Source organism: Ursus arctos, unplaced genomic scaffold (assembly GCF_023065955.2).
Source record: "Ursus arctos isolate Adak ecotype North America unplaced genomic scaffold, UrsArc2.0 scaffold_11, whole genome shotgun sequence".
NCBI lineage: Eukaryota > Metazoa > Chordata > Mammalia > Carnivora > Ursidae > Ursus > Ursus arctos.
In genome coordinates this window covers 65218525-65235340 of record NW_026622775.1, presented here as the reverse complement: position 1 = coordinate 65235340, position 16816 = coordinate 65218525, and the positions used below count along the sequence as shown (strand labels likewise).

Sequence of the window (16816 nt, the reverse complement as noted above, 5' to 3'; positions counted from 1 at the left end):
GTGTGTGTGTAGGGGCGGGCCTGGCTGAACACCAGAGAGTAATCAGCCGTTTTCTGTTTTTGCCCAAATTTTGGATGGCATTTTCCACTTTAGGGACAACCCTCCCAGCCATGGGTTCTGGCCTATTTTGAGAAAACCCTGCCCCAGAGTTTCGGAGGGATCTGAGTACTTATTATCAATGTAGACACAAAGTGAAGCAGAGTTGTTGGCCCCAACCCCCTGATGGGAGGGATCCTCCCTTCTTCTCTCCAAGACCCATCTCCTAGTGTTGGCGGTAGGGGACAGAGGCTGCCCGAGCTCCTGCTCTGATGGACCTGCCCTTTGATTTAAGCGTCTGTCTCCACTGTCTTAGCTATGAAACCACAGACCTAGTTAAGTGCATCTTCTGAGGCAGACCTGTTGTACATCTTGGAAGGAGCAAAAGGAGAGATGAGAGAGGAGAAATCCCACTGGGTAGTGAAGCGGGAGGAGGATGTCTCTGGGAGGAGGTCTGAGTGGAGAAGATGGCTGCTGTGCTCTCTCAGTTATAGAAAGCTCCCTAGCAGATGAAGTGATTGAGAGCTCCTCCCCTGTCAGCGCTCTGGGTGAAAAGTGTACACAAAACTTGGTCTTCTTCATTGTATGGGACATTTCTGGGGTTCCTCAAACAGTGAGTGAAATGCGTGTCCGGGGAGGAAGATGGGGCTGGGGTCGTGTGCCCTATCTTGGGAGCCAGATCCCGCGCCCTGTGCTCAGCACACCTGTCATCCTGCCGGGGGGGGGGCGGGAGAGCAGGTGCACGGCCCCCCTGAACCCGGAGTTTTCGTAGGCTCTAGTCCCTTTCCCTCCTCACTCATCCTCACAGTCCAGAGACTTCCTGAAGTGGTGCATTATTTTTCTAGGGCTGCTGTAGCAATTTACCACAAACCTGGTGGCTTGAAACAACAGAAATGTATGCTCTCACAGTTCTGGAGGCTAAAGTCCGAAATCAGGGTGTTAGCAGGTTTGGTTTCTTCTGGGGCCTCTGAGGGAAAATCCATTCCATGCCACTCTTCCTAGCTTCTGGTGGCACTGGAAACCCTTGGCACTCCTTGATCTGTAACTCATCACTCATCCGAGATCCTAATGGTTTCATCCACAGAGCCTCCATTGCCATACAAGGTCACATTTGCGAGTACTGGGCATGAGATCCCACTACCGTGGAGTGTGATAACACTGGGGTAATGAATAAAAATACATCTCACCAAAAGCTACATTTCCTTCATTGGTTCTTCAGCTCAATATTAAGGATAAGGATCAGATTGAGGAGCGTGACAAGATACGCACACAGACATGTTTATCCAGCAGCGGGAAATAGATCTCAGGAAGAAGGGCAAAGCGAAGGGTATTAATCTGGAAGGCACAGAAAGCAAGGAGAAGAGAATTACAAATTTCCTCGTAGCTATGGGTTTCTGTGATTGCAGGTTTAAAATTAAAGAGAGGGGCGCCTGGGTGGCGCAGTCGTTAGGCGTCTGCCTTTGGCTCAGGGCGTGATCCCGGCGTTCTGGGATCGAGCCCCACATCGGGCTTCTCCGCTATGAGCCTGCTTCTTCCTCTCCCACTCCCCCTGCTTGTGTTCCCTCTCTCGCTGGCTGTCTATCTCTGTCAAATAAATAAATAAATAATCTTAAAAAAAATAAAATAAAAGAGAGGGAGGAGGCAGAGGTGGTTAGTTGGAAAGGCCGAGAAATTCTGATGAAATCTCCAAGGTGCGTTTCCTTCTACTTCTCGCGGTTCACACCATAAGAAGTCCTCCTTAAACAGCCCTCAAGGACTCTTGAGACAAAGCTCCAGGATTCATGGAATTCCAAAGGCTTTGTTCTAGGAGCTTCTTTTAGAACCCAGAGCTATCTTCAGTTTGCCTGCCCCAGTGATAGCTTTGGGTCAGAGAGAGCGGATTCTATCATTTGTGTCTGGTCTGTAGATTACTGTTCAGCTGCGCCTCGAGCTAGAGCTGACTTATTACCCTGTTTGGTGAATATTAGCTCGTGGTGGAGGGCGGAAAAATAAAAGCCACCATCATTTAGAAGACACTCCCCACCAAAGTCTCTCCTGGTCCTGTCTCCTTTTTTCCCTCTCTTCCCTTTCTCCTTCCCACCCACCCAGCCATTGCTGGGGACCTACTATTCCCACACTATGGCCATGGGAACAAAAATAGGAATAAGATATAGTGAGTGTCCGTAAGAAACTCACAGGCTGATGAGAGGACCTGATCCCGAAATAGACATTTCTGGTGCCGTCCAGTAACTTTAATGATAGGGATACTACTACTACTACTAATTACCATTTATTGGAATTTCTTCTGCATGTCAGGCATTGTAAGAAACAGGCATTATCGGTCTTGTAGAATTTTTGCAAAACTCCCATTTTATAGATGAGGAAATTGAGGTTTTGGAAAATTAAGTTGCCCTGTTAGTTGAGTATCAGGACAGGGCAGCCTTGTTTGCAGCATTCCAAAGTCCACCCCATAAGGGCTCCACTCAGGAGCACAGAGGGAGGAGCCCCCTCCCGCGGGGCAGGCGGGAATCTTGTCATTGGTCTGCGGGACTTAAAAATACGGTATCACCTTTTAAAACTTAGAGAGTCAGGTGATATCAGCAGGGCACATGACCAGAGTACAAATGTTATCATCTTCTCCCCTTTCTGGCCCTCACCTTTGTCCTCGTTCTCCCTGTTGATCTGATGTACTTTCATGTGGGTGGACAGACTTATTTACCTTTTTGATCCCTTTGATTTTTTATTGACCCATTTGGCATCCATCTCCTCTCCTAAGGACCACTGGCCGGTCAAAGCCCTGTCCAGACTTCTGTGCCCGTGGAGACTCCTCCAGACCCTGGGCTCGTGAACAGCAGCTGTTTCTGGGATGAGGACGGCTCCCAGTAAATAAAAGCCATGACCCATGTGACATTCGAGGTTGACCAGGGCTTTTATTGATCACTTAAAATGCACTTCCTTGGAACCATGGCTTTTTTCTTGCCTTGGCGTTTATCGCAGAGCAGAAGGTTGTGACCAAATCTCCATCGTAATTGAATCTGACAAATGGGAGGGGGTTGTAATGAACATATCGACGTTCCTTGCATCAGCAAACCTCAAACTGCAGACCCAGCGCTGCGGATGATAAATGTTTCCTTTCGTGCCTGCTGCCTTCTCGCAGATCCCGAGCGCTCACGGTGTTGATGTGCAGAACAAAGTGCTGTATGGCAGGGCCTCTTAATGTGTGCAGGACGGGGCGGGCTGCGACTCACTAGAACGCTTTAGAGACCTGGCCTGCAGTACCCTCCTCTCTGGGAACATGAAGGGGAGGAGAGGAACCGTCATGTATGTTCAGCTCCTGCTCTGTCCTAAGACCAGTCACAGATGCTCCCAAGTGGACGCTTCCCTATCCTCAGGGTGGCCCGAGGAGTCCACGATAAAGCTCTATGGGATCCAACAAGAATACAGTTATTTTATGGGGACCGCAGAAGGTGGGACTTCGTGGACAAGGCAGATTTGGGGACAGGTGTTGAAGGTTCTTTGAAGGCCACACTAAGGGAGCTAGGTGTCTTTTTTTTTTTTTAAGATTTATTTATTTTAGAGAGAGAGAGCATGGGGTGAGGGGCAGAGGGAGAGAGAGAATCTCAAGCAGACCACCACCCACCCAGAGCGCAGAGCCCGACAGGGGCTCAATCTCAGGACCCTGAGATCATGACATGAGCCGAAACCAAGAGCCGGACACTTAACCAACTGCATCACTCAGGTGCCCCCAGAGCTAGGTGTTCTTGAAGGAAGTTCCAGTCTGTTAAACCAGGGAGTTGAGAAAGTAAGGGCGCCCACTCAAAACATTCTGTGGTCCATTTCAGCAGGTATCTGGGTACGTCCACGTGAGTCGCCGGAAAGGAGGAGAAAAAAGTAGATTGGCACCGGCCTATAGACTGAATGTGTCCCCCCAAATTCACATATTGAAATCCTGATCCTCACTTTGAGGGTGTCAGGAGGTGGGGCCTTTGGGAGGTGATTAGGTCCTGAGCGTGGTGCCCACGTGGATGGGAGGAGTGTCCTCTCCAGAGAGACCTCCCTTGCCCCTTCCGCCACGTGAGAGTACCGTCAGAAGACAGGGAGTCTGCAGGTGCCATGATCTCAGACTTCCCAGCTGCCAGACAAATGAACGTCTGTGTTCACAAGCTCCCCGATGCGTGGGATTCTTTTCCAGCAGCCTGAATGGACCAAGAGATCGCCGTACTCTTTCTCGGTGTCCTGCCGTAGCACTGGTATCCTCGGGACTGTGTTGGGGAAGGATCTTGATTCTTTCCAAGCAGTTGCCCCTTGGCGGGGGTGGACCCTGTCTCAGGGACAACTGTCTTTCTTTACACAAGTTTTATAACAGCTTTCAGGTCCAAGGGCTTTCAATTTCCAGAAAAGAAAGATGGATTAAACTTTTCCTTTTATGCCCTAAAAAATCACCTCCCGGAAGACTAGCCAGTAGATTAGCACCCACTGATGGATCTCGAAGCCCCTTGCCACCCCGTCTTAGTGTGGGGACGTGCTTCCGGATGGGGGATTTGGGTTAAGAAGGAAGGGGAGGTGGGGAAATGAGGAATCCAGACCCTGAGTTTCCAGCAAGAGAAGGGGCCCAGTATCTGTGGGACGGATGAAGCAAGTGCAAGTCAGAGACCTGGAAATGATTGAAGAACCGTGTGTAGATTAGGCATCATATGTGACAGCGCTCCCATGAGCCGGGATACCTGGTAATTTGCCACCACAGGATATGGGTTCCAGCTCTTCCCAAGGCAACCTTGCTGTCCTGCCCTTTGGGAGACAATCCATGGGCATGGAATGGTAATCAATCTGTAATAATTTAGGCCCAACTCAAAGAGGTTGGGTTTGAAGTTACCATAGCAAAATGAGATGCTTGAATGGAACAACTTTTGGCTTTTCCACTTGGCATCTTGGAATCCTTGGAACCGTTCCCTTCTCACCAGCAACCTACTCCTGTCCAGCCCTCCCCCATTCCCTTAAAGGGCTTATTACAAGTAAGACATTCTCACTGTAGGAATTTTGAAAACCAGAGAAGAAAGCAATATCCATAAACCCACTTCCCAGGAGGGACCACTATTAGCATCTTGTGTTTTATTTGAAGCTTTTTTATTTATTTATTTATTTATTTTTAAAGATTTTTATTTATTTTTTTTAAAGATTTTATTTATTTATTCGACAGAGATAGAGACAGCCAGAGAGAAGGAACACAAGCAGGGGGAGTGGGAGAGGAAGAAGCAGGCTCATAGCAGAAGAGCCTGATGTGGGGCTCGACCCCATAATGCTGGGATCACGCCCTGAGCTGAAGGCAGACGCTTAACCGCTGTGCCACCCAGGCGCCCCTGAAGCTTTATTTTAAAACCTGTGTTTCAATTGGAAAATCCAAACTCATGCACTTCTAATGAAATGTGGGCTGGATGGGACAGAGGTCGGTGGCTTCTGGCTTTTGGTCAGATTGGGGAGGGCTCTGGTTCCCAAGATTTCTGCAGAGTCCTGCCTTTTGCTTTCTTGTTTCTTTTTTAGGGAGTGGCTGAGGCTGAACTGGAACAGAACCTGAGTCGGACTTTCAAAAGCTTCTTCAGAGCAGGTGATGACATGGTGAGTGTTGCAGGGGATGGGAGGGCAGGGGGGCGGAAGGGGACGATTGGGGAGCTGCAGAGGTTTGAAGGCCTTTGGAAGGCTTCCCTGGAACGGAAGGGTCCTGGGGCATGGCAGCGTTGGAAATGAGCAACGTGCCTTCTTTTCTTTGACTTCTGTAGTCAGGGTGATCAAGGTCCTCACTCGACCGCTCCCCTCGTCATGGGGAAAGGTTACATCCTCCCTGTCCCACACCAGTAGGGCTTCGAAACAGAGATCGAAGAAGGATTATAAAGGATTTTAACAGCAGCAGTTTAGAAGTTGTGCCGTGACTGCTGCTACCATTTTCACGCGCAGAATTGGTGCTCCAAGTCCCAAATCAATTGATATCACTAGGCCCTTGTCTTGAAAAGGAGCCTAGAACACTTTAACTCCATAATCGCAGCCTGCTGGTTTTTTTTTTTTAAGATTTTATTTATTTTAGAGAGAGAGAGAGAGCACAGAGGGAGAGGGAGAGAGAAAAGCAGACTCCCCGCTGGGCAGGGAGCCTGATGCGGGGCTCGATCTCAGGACCCTGAGATCATGACCTGAGCTGAAGGCAGACACCTAACTGACTGAGCCACCCAGCACCCCCCACCCCGCCCAGCCCGCCGTCTTACGGGTCCTGTCGCTGCCGTTGTTCATGTAGTCCGTGTTGCCGAGACGTCCCTGTCTTTGCCAGTGCCTTTGCTGGTCACCCCTGGCATCTTGCTCCTTTCTATTTTGTGCAGTTTCTTCCTTCCTGAAGTACCTTCTTTGGTAATTCTCTCAATAAGAGTCTGTTAATAATAAACTTACAATTTTTTGGCCTGAGAATATTTTTATTTTGATCTTCAGTCCTGTAGACTAGTTCATCCAAGTATGGAATTCTAGGTAGAAGCTTCTGTCTTTGCTTAAGAAAAACGAGCCCAAGGTCTGCCCTTCTCCTCGTCTGTAATGGCGTCTGATCTGTAGTTCAATACATCTTCGAAGTTTTCTTTTTACTTTCCATGAACAGGGTTTTTGTTTATGTATGAAAGTTGTATTTGGTTCTTTTTCGAATCATTCTAATCTTTTGTGATAGAGTCTTGTTTTGTTCTTGTGTTCTAGTTCCTTCTTTTATGTCTTGAATCATGTTAAGCATACTTAGTTTTTCATTCCCTTTCTCACTCTGAAAGTCCTATTTTTGACATTCTTGGAGACTCTGATTTTACCGTTTGCTGTGTTTGCTGTCTCTTGCAACGGGGCCTGTGTGTGTGCGCGAAGAGGGTGGAGTGGGGAGCGCTCTGTAGTGTTGGCGGGTGAGCTCATCGGCACCAGTCTGCTTCCGCCGGGCTTGAGAAGAGACCCTCCTGTGCTTTAGCCTTTGCTGTCTCTCTGCCAGGCATCCCGGGGGCATTACCAGCTGAGGCCCACTTTTCTTGCTATTGTTTACCTCGCATCTTGGGGGTTTCCAGATCCCACAGATAAACCCGAGCACCTGTGAAGGCAGGCTTATACTTGTGAATTCCTAGGGGAGCTTTTTGTGGTTTCCTCTTAGTACCAAACTGAAATGGAACAACTCCTTTGACATTGTTCTGCACGATGGGTGGATTTTTTTCTAGCCCAAGCTTTCGCTGAGGACTGCAGGTTGACTGGGTTTGCGGTAGAGGGGCAGGGAGGTATCTCATGTTTCACTTCCCACCCGCCATAGGTCTAAGGTCTCATCTCTTGTTCCCATGGGTTGCGTCACCCAAGTTCTTACGTGACCAAGGCCTGCAAGCACCCAGGAGCAGCCTTGGTGCAGAGCCCTGGTTGTTAACCGCCTCTGCTGTGACCCCTGCAGACGTCTCTTGCTCTCTTGGGAGTTGAGCATGTTTGTGTAACCTCATGGCACTTGTAGGCCTTTGGTTTTGACAGAGTTTACACATGACCTGTTTCAACGTTTTTCCTTACTTCACCCATGATGACATTTCTAACCTTCCTTTTCCCTACAGGCTTTTCTCAGCGTGAGCAAAGTCCGTGAAATGGGTAAGAGAGGTTCTTAGGAGGGAACGGGGACAGGAGGGTCATGGCAGGAATCAGCTGAAGGTTAAACGAGTGTCGGTCTGACTGCTCTGAGCAGAAGCAGCTCCCTGCTAGCTCTGAACGATGACTTAACATAGGCCCCCCTGGTGAATAGCGCTCACCTGAGCCCTGGGCTGACCACACGACCTTGGTTCCTGTCCCTCAGGAACTTTGGGTCCACGATCTTAAACCGTAAGAGCTTAGAGGAATCTTAGAGCTTGTCAGGGCAATCCCACCCTCTGCTGATAAGGACCAGGACCTAAGATAGGGACTGACCTTTGCAGGATCACCTGGTGCACACGGACCCAGGTCAGCTAGACCCCAAGCCAGAACTCCTCTGTCATCATCCACTGGCCTTTCCTCCATCGCTATCCTGTGTTCCCATCACTTCCAGTTCCCCCACATGAAGACCATCCTTGTTCTCCCCCCTGGGCTGGATATAGTGCAGAGTCAAAGCCAAGAGCAGTTAGGAGCTCATCCCCATGGCGCCCAGATCCACCACTGCTCCCACAGAGCCTGGCTTTTGCCCCCACACGGTGGCCTTGCCAGTATGCACTTGTATTAATAATGACGATCGCTGCCTCCTGTTTGAGCACCTACTGTGTGCATCAGACACGGGCCTGGCCCCCTTGAGATCTATTCTTTATCGTCCTCGTGACCTCCTTTAAAAATCCCCTTGTTACCACTATTCTACAGATGAGGAAAATGGCTCTCAGAAGAGTTAAGGAACTTGTTTAAAGGGGTGAGGCTGGACTTAAGCTCCTCCTACCCTAAAGGCCATACTCCTCTCACTGGTCCAGAATGCCTTCGGCCTCCTTCCCTCCCTCCCTCCCTCCCCATCTTTCCTCTTTCACGCAGTCACTTGCTTATCCCTTCATTCCCGAGCATGTGGAGCTCACACTTGATATGAGGCAGGGGCAGATATCCAGAGGCACGAAGCGAGGCCACTACCTTCGGGTGGCAGACAGCAGTGGTCACGGGAGGACAGCAGATGGGGGCTCTTACAGAGGTGCTGAGCGAGCCAGGAGCCCCAGGCCAGGGGTGGGGGCGCCCAGATCACATACCCCTTTGATACATCTCACAAAAGTCTGCCTCACCCAGTTCCTGTGCCTCTGAGGCTTCAAGAGCCTGAAAATGGTGAGTCAGCCCTGTTCACGCGCCAGCGTTACCAGCCCTTGGGGCTGTCCCCTGTGAATAGCAGCAGCCCCCAGCAGCCCGTTGTCATCGCAAGGTGGCCGCCGAGGGGACCGGGGACTGCCCGGACACAGGGTGCACCTCTGAAGACAAGATAGGGTTCCACACTGTGCAGAGGGTCATGAGTGCGCAGAAGGCAACAGGATGCATACTCCCCGTCCTGGACTTTCCTCCAGGCTAAGAGAAAAGTCAGAGCACACACTTCCGAAAATTCTGAGGACCAGTGGAGGTGTCTAAAGAGGGATGTTATTAGTTAAGCTATTTAGAAAAGGTTTAGGCGGCAGGAAGAGGGTCGCTGGAGGGCTGGTGGAGCCTGGTAAATAGTAAATAGTGTCCTCTGGAATTACGTTGTTTTGTTTTTTGAGAAAAGGGATCTGGTTTGTCCTAAAGTTCATCCTAGAAGGGGAGGCCTGTGTGTGTGTATCACTGGGTTCCCGAATGACAGCGAGGGCACAGAGTTGCAGCTTGAGAGGAGATGGGCTCGTTGTGGAGAGAAAGAGCATGAATGAAGGAGCCCGAGACTCTTCCCTGTGAGCTCAGATGTGGCAGGAGAGGCAGTCTGGTGCCCGGCCTCAGCTGGGAACACGCCGGAGTTAGAATTCGGGCGCCTGGCCTGGGGCTGGGAGCGAACAAGTGGCTATTTGCAGGAGGACTTTTAGTGAGGGCCCCAGAAGAGCCCAGCCTCAGCAGCATCATCACCGAGGAGGACATCCAGGTCTACGTGCAGCAGTTCCAGAAGTCCGGCTTCAGGTAAAGACAGCAGTGCCCCAAACACAGAGGCGAGACGATCGGCCAGGAGGGGCTCCTCTGCTCTCAGGGTACAGGGTGAGGCCGGCTTCTGCTTGAACTCCTCCGGTGTGGGGAGGCTCACTCCTGAAGTTGCTCGGCCTGCTCTGGTGTCAGATAACTTGGCTTGCTTCCCCCTTGTGCTGACGGGCCTCCTCAGACCAGATGGTTAAAAACACTTTTTCAGTCATAGCCCCTGAGAGGATCAGAGAACAGCTCTGGGTTCTTTCTTCGGAAAAACACAGAAGCCTACAGAAACTCAGAAGTTGCATGCGACTTCAGGGGAGGGTGATTGACCTCTTCTGCTGTTGGTGTTTGTTGGTTGGTTTGTATTGAGGATTGGGAGAGGGTTCAGGTCCAGCCCCTGGCCGTCCTTATCTGTCCAGAGAGGCCTCTTTGAGCCACCTCCCTGTGTCCCATTGGAAGCAGGGTGCCTCTGCACCATATCCACCTCCCTAAGTCCCTTTCCAGTAGGTTCCGGGGCCGAGGAATGGCTTCTGGATGGCGAGGGAACTAAACAAAGCTCCCCGTTACCTAACAAAACAGCCCTCAGAGAACATGGCGAGTCCTGTAGGGCCAGCTTCTGTGTGTTTCGGGAAGCCCCCTTCAGGGGCTATCTCGATCATTGAAGCATGGCAGGTGTGTTGGGCAACCAGATGGGAACCCTGGGCGCAGTTCTCTCCCCCCCTGCAGGAATGTTAGCTCCCGCTGGGAAGACTGGCTCTGTGCAGAGCTGGCTCCCTGTGAGGTCCACAGCACAGTCCTCTACTAAGAGCTTTCCTGTTTTTGTTTCCTGATCTTCCCTGCCCCCAGAGGTCCCCTAAACTGGTATCGAAACATGGAGCGGAACTGGCAGTGGGGCTGCAAAGCTGTGGGATGGAAGGTGAGTGCTGGTTTGGTGTGGTTGCCCTCCCCCAGGAGCCTCTCTCGGGGCTTCTCATTGGCCGAGTGAATCTGCCCTGGGTCAGAGCTGGGGTGGGGGATGGGCAGGCCAGACTGACTTGCCATCTTTCTCCTGTCGGTCCTTTCCCTCGACTCAAGGGGGTCCTCTGAGGACTTTTGCTGATGCTTTCCTTGGAGTGTTTGAGGGTGGCGTTGGGGCAGGGCAGGGGTCTGGCCAGGTGACTGCCGCGCTGCCGTGGAAGGCCCCAGGTCTCCTGACCGTGCCCAGGTCAGGGCAGCAGAAAGTCCAGGATGACTCCCAAAGGGCAGGAGGATCATGGAGCCCCCATTTCACAGAGGAGTGTGAGGTGCTCTCAGAAAGACAGGCTTTAGCCGCTGGCTGTGTCACCTCACCCAAGTCGACCTGAGTTAGTGTGTTTGCCAAGCAGAAGATGCGTTTCCAATCTCTGGGGCTGCAAGGGGAATGCAGGTAGACCCCGCTTTCTGAAAGGTCGCTTTTACAGAAGATCTACATTAGTAGCGGGTTTTCGCTAACCGAAAGAAATCCAAAGAGGATTTTCGCTTTTAGAAAAAAAGGCAAAAAGCAAAAATAGCATTCAGCATATCTTTCACAGCAAGTCATTATAGAGGCAGTGCACAAGCCAGAGGGGCCCCGCCGAGCCCCTTCCCCAGGAACTCCCTTCAGCATCTCCGCATCAAGCCGCCGATGCTTTGAACCATGTCTCTGAGCATCTGGGCTTGACATTGGTCTCTTTTGTGCATCTGTTAGTAAGATGTTTCCTAAGGTATCAGAAAAACCGAAAAGAGGTTATTTTGGGGGTCTGGAAATGTTCAAAAAAATTTTCAGATAAATTAATGGTGATTGCTTCTTCACTCTACACCATTTCGGCTTACAGCAATTTTCACAGGAACGCTCCACTTTTGGGTAGCAGGGGAAACCTGTAACAGGTCCCCAGGTTACATTCAAAATGTTAGAAGCCTATGGGAAATTTCATTTTTGAGTTCCTCAGCTCACTCAATAGCCCTGGTTATCTTGTCGATTCACTAAAACATAAACACCCTCTCTGTGCCAAGCACTGTGCTAGAGCTTAGGGATCCCATGGTGGTTAAAACAGATGCGTCCTTACCTCGTGCGGTGATGTCTTAAGGCAATAGAACATGGAGCACAGTAGTTAAGAGCAGGCCAGGCAGCAACTCGGCCTGGGATCTAATCCCTGTGTGACCTTGGGGGAGGCACCTACCCACTCTGTTCTCCATTGCCGCTCCCTAACATGGGAATGACAAGAATCGCGTGCTTACCTCATAGGTGTGTGTAGACAAAATGGGTTAATGCGCACAAAATGCTTAAACCAGTGCCTGGCACAGGGTAGTAGTTCCATTCAGGCTCATTATCTTTGTCGCTCTCATCTGTGACTAATCAAAATGACAAAACCACGGTTTGATAGGCAAAAATCTCTCCCAGCATGGGGGGACAGAATGACAGAGGCTTTGGGAAGGTGACCCCTAAAGGGGTGCTAAAGTTGGAAACCCCATTTTTCTACAGCTGCCTCCCAGTTCTTCCTCCTCCCCCACTTCCTCTCGTGCCCCCACGACCAGTTTACAATGTGACTTGGAATATTCTAGAGTCTACGGCAGCCTCTGGATGAGTTTCCACAACAAAATCACGTTTGAGCATCCCCTGGTCCTTCCTCGTTTGGTGGAGGGGCTGCAGTGAGAAGCCCATGGTTCTGCACGTAGGGAAGAAACAGGTCAAGTCCGTTAAGCAGGGACAAACCAAAGCTGTTTGAAAATTATAATGGCAGAGGGAGAACCAAGAGGCTAAAGGAGGCTTTCTCCAGCCCATGGTGTTGTATCTGTCCTCAGATGAAAGCAAAGTCATTGCTGCTAATGTCACATTGATAACAGTTGTGGCTGGCCCATTCGCCTCTGGATCCTGGCTGACCTTTTTAAGCATTCATTGAATTCAAAGAAAAGAAGTATTGATTTCCGTCCAAGGGCGTCTTTCCTCCTTCCTGGTGTCATCTCTTCTGTTCTGTTAAAAACCAAAATTCAACTGAGTAAATTTGAAGATCTAATTGGCTTTATTAAATGATTCCTGAATCAGGCCGCATCCCATGTAGCATGGTGAGGGCGCTCTGAGGAGCTGCACCAAGGGAAAGGTTTTTATGGGGGGGGGGGGGTGGCTAGAAAGTTCTAAGCTAAAGGAAATGATTCAGGCAAGGTCACCTTCCCTTAGGGGGAGGGCAGGGGTCTTAAGCACATCAAGGAGCAGGCCCATGTGACAGATGACCTCATCGGTGCTAATCAAAAAAATTCCTGCCTAACTAGTTAAAGACATTTCTGGGGAGGTTGGAAGTGCAGTCAGGTTAGATATTAAGCTCTGGTTTAGTGATTTATCCTAGACCAAGTAACACCATATGGGGCCTCTGGTTTTCTTTTCACAGTTCTGTGAACCCAGTGCCACACAGAGTGGGCCAGCACGCGTGTTCTTACTGAGACACACATACACACAACGCCCGTGTTGGCCACTACACTGCTGACTCCATGTGTGTTACAAAAACCCAGTCTGGTCCTCTGTGTGTCTCCCTTACTTTTACACAAAACACCACCCCTCTGACACTTCTGGTCACCAAATATATGGGGGTTTCCCACCACCAGGCAATTCTCTGCCACACCAGTTGGGTGTCCTACAATTCAAATCCATTGTGACACCGTCTCCCCCGGAGATAGCATTGGATCCCGCAGGCAAGGGTCCCCCAAGACTGCTCCCACTTCAGATGCCAGTCACTAGTCCAGCTTGTCACCTGTGCTTGTGACCGATCAGGGATGCATCTGAGGTTCCCAGGACTCCTTCCTCAGGTTCGATGAAGTCTCTAGGGCGGCTCCCAAAACTCCCAGAGGCACATTTGCCAGCTTATTAGAGGAGATGGCAGGATACAGGTGAACAGCCGGGGGGCGGGGGGGGATACATAGGGTGAGGTCTGGGAGGCTCCCAAGCAGAGGGGCTTCTGTGCCCGTGGAGTTGGGGTGCGTCACCCTCCCAGTGTGGATGTGTTCGCCAATGTGGAAGCTCTCCAAACCCCATCCTGTTGGGATTTGGGGGGTTTTTATGGAGGCTTACTCATTTAGGCACGATCAATTATTTAACTCCATTTCCAGCCCCTCTGCCCTCTCTCGAGAATGGGGGGTGGGGCTGGAAATTCCAAGCGTCTGATCATGGCTTGGTCCTTCTGGTGACCAGCCCCCATCCAGGAGCCCACCCAGAGCTGCCTCAATAGGACAAAAGAGGCTCCTAGCGCTCTGTCACTTGGGAATTTAGAAGGGTTTTAGGAGCCCCGTGTCAGGCAGGGATGGGGTCGAAACATCAAGTGTTAGAACAAGAGGTGCTCATAGTGTCCTTATCACTTAGGAGATTACAAGAGTTTCAGGAGCTCTGTGCCAGGAACTGGGGCAGACACAAATACATGTATTTTCCATCCTCTCACACCATCATTTCAGATCTCCAGTAGTAGCGACGCTTCCTTCCTTCAAAACCTGGGGAAACAGCCTGGACCACACCAGCAGCACAACAACGGGTCTTTGTGGGGGGCAGGGGCAGTGTTAATCGTGGAGGAAGGCACAAAGTGTGAACATGAAGTACCGTGTCCTTGCCCCGGGAGAGGGAGGTCCTAAGTTGCAGAGAGGCACAAGAAGGGAACGTTTCCTCCCTCCTCTGGCTGCTCCTGCTTCCTGTGACCCTTCCCCAGATCCTGATTCCCGCCCTGATGGTAACCGCCGAGAAGGACCCCGTGCTCGTTCCTGAGATGTCCAAGCATATGGAGGACTGGGTAAGGGAACGGTCCTGCCCGGGGGTCATCAGCGCTTCCCGGCAGAGGGCACAGGCATCGAGGAAGAAAGATGGCAGGTGTGGACACAGAGCGGGAGATCCGCTTGAACCACTTGCTTGACAAGGTTCTCCGTCAGTAGCATCACTGTCACCTCTTGGGAGCAGCAGTCATGACTGCTTCATCCATTCATGCATTCGTCCATTCATTTCTTGCACTCTTACTGTGCACGTAAGTGTGTTGGCACAGTGCTTAATTCTGGGATGGTAAGGATGAATAAGATACAGAGCTCATCCTTGGGGAGCTCTCTTCCAGCAGTTAATCCCAAACCCAGAAGAGATGTGATCTGGCCTTGGTGAACAACTAAGGCTTGCCTGGCAGGGAGAACAGGAGACAGGGTGAGAGGCAAGGAGCATTCAGGTTATGCCGGGAGAGTGGCAGGAATTCCATAAGCCTGGAAGATTCTACTGAGACCACTGGGCCAGGGGGAGCTTTGTATGTCCATGGGTGTAAGCATCTGAAGGGAATTGACAGGTGACAGCCTGGTGGGTTGGAAGCCTGTTCTGCTACAAATGTGGAGTTTGGTAGGACCTGGGGAGGCTTGCAGGTGGGCTGACCGGGGGGCTGGCTCATCTATCCGGCCTGGTTGCTGGGAGCGGCGCATCCACACTTGGCTGTGGCTTTGTGGGCATCATCAGACACAGCAGAGAGTGTGTTAAGTGGGATGCTGCCACGGACCCTCTCTTTGTGGGCTCTAGAGCCAGCTGACAGAGGGCTGCAGAAAGCCATGAGCCTGTTGAGGGGCGGGGTGGCTCATTCTCTCTGGCCCTCCCCTTTGAAGGTTTCTGTAGAATTTCCAGTTCTTTGGCCCTTTCCAGCCCTGGCAACCGACTGCTAACCTCATTGAGGTTTATGCTTGGAAGGGGCTGCACTTGCCTCTGGGAGGAAAGCCACATTTTCCCCCAGCATTTTCTACATCACGTTGCGCAGTTCAAGGCTCGTGTCCGGAGGGAGCCCACATGTGCCGAGTGCAATGCTGTTGCTCCCTCTCCGTCCTCGGGGCTTGTTGCTGTGACCCACTGTGGGAATCGGTCCAAAAAGGGAGGCTGAACAGCCCTGCATGCAGACCACCAGGGAGAAAGGGAGGCAGCCTGAGAGGGGGACTCAGTCACATCTGCGTGGCGGGAACCACACAACAACCAGGCGTTTTCCAGAAAGTGAACACACTGCATCCTCATAATTCTAAAGGGGAGCAGTTTGTAGTGATCAGCACAAGTCAGCCCTGAATTTGAAACAGCTCTACCACCCTGTGCGTGGCCTTGGGTAGGTTACCTAACTTCTCTGAGCTTTCATCTTATCCCATAAGATTACGGTCAAGGCTAGAGAAGGCAATGCACTTAGAGTACCTGGCACATAGGCGGAGCTCAATAAATGCCCATTCCTGTCCTAAATAATGCAGGGTCTTCAGGGGCTGGCCTGTGGGAAGCACTAGCCAAAAACCAGACCCATTTGCATTCTGCCATTGACTTTTCTGGGTGGGGTTTTCTTGCAGATCCCCTACCTGAAAAGGGGACACATTAAGGATTGTGGACACTGGACACAGATGGAGAAGTAAGGAGATGTGGCAGGGGTGGGTGGGGGGGACCCCTGGGTGGAGGAGATCAGGACTTCCTGCTCGCCCCCAATAAGGCCTTTCCCGCCTTGGCCATTCCCTTCCTCACCTCTGCTTTCGTGTGAGGTGAGCGGGTCTGGACACGTGTGAATTGCCCTTTCTTTCCTTTCCAGGCCCACTGAGTTGAATCAGATCCTCACGGAGTGGCTGGAGACTGATGCCAGGGACCCACCGGAGGTCTCGAAGCTTTAGGGTGTGGCAAGTGCCAGGCCCCAAGCAGGCCTTCAAGCCCTTCTTGGAACCCAGGCGAGGCCCTTCCCGCATCTCTTATAACCAGCAATTTCGTTCCAAAGGGCTTTACTCCAAAGAGTGGTTTTCTTTTGATGAAGAGAGTCAAGTCTCACATAATTGCAGACACAGGAAAAATCAAATATGATTCATTCTCTAGGTATAAAGGTGTTACTTTATCTCTAGGAGCGGGGACAGAATGGGATGGCCAGGGGTGATTTCTCATTGACTCACCAATTTGCCGTTTGGCAGCAAAACCAGCAGTTAATTTTGAAGCACGTCAGCTGAGGGTGGAGCTCATTTGTTTAATAAAGGTGCAACCCCTATATGGTGTTGGGCTTTGTGTTCTGGGGGGAAGGCAGGGTAATGGTTGCAGAATGCATTTGTTTCCCTCTGCTCTTGAGTTACAAGGCACAGTGGAACTTTCTGAGATGGGAGAAATGTGATGGAGAGGCCAGCAGCCCCATGGAGCCACGTGCCCTTTCTCCCTGCTGCCCCAGCACCGTATGCTCCTATACACGCGTATGGCCTGAGCCCC

General features: G+C 51.1%; 1 protein-coding gene across 2 annotated transcripts in view; it reads left to right on the top strand.

The window, feature by feature from the left end:
* EPHX2 (epoxide hydrolase 2) overlaps positions 1-16604 on the top strand; it is a 71240-nt gene extending 54636 nt beyond the window's left edge. The window contains exons 13-19 of one of the 2 annotated variants that reach the window (XM_026518947.4): positions 5554-5628; positions 7602-7635; positions 9513-9615; positions 10465-10534; positions 14301-14381; positions 15931-15989; positions 16164-16604. In XM_026518947.4, coding sequence (XP_026374732.2) covers positions 5554-5628; positions 7602-7635; positions 9513-9615; positions 10465-10534; positions 14301-14381; positions 15931-15989; positions 16164-16242 — 501 coding nt within the window. In that variant the 3' untranslated portion in view covers positions 16243-16604. The other variant, XM_044391178.3, reaches the window with a different exon arrangement.
* The last annotated feature ends 212 nt before the right edge of the window (positions 16605-16816 follow it).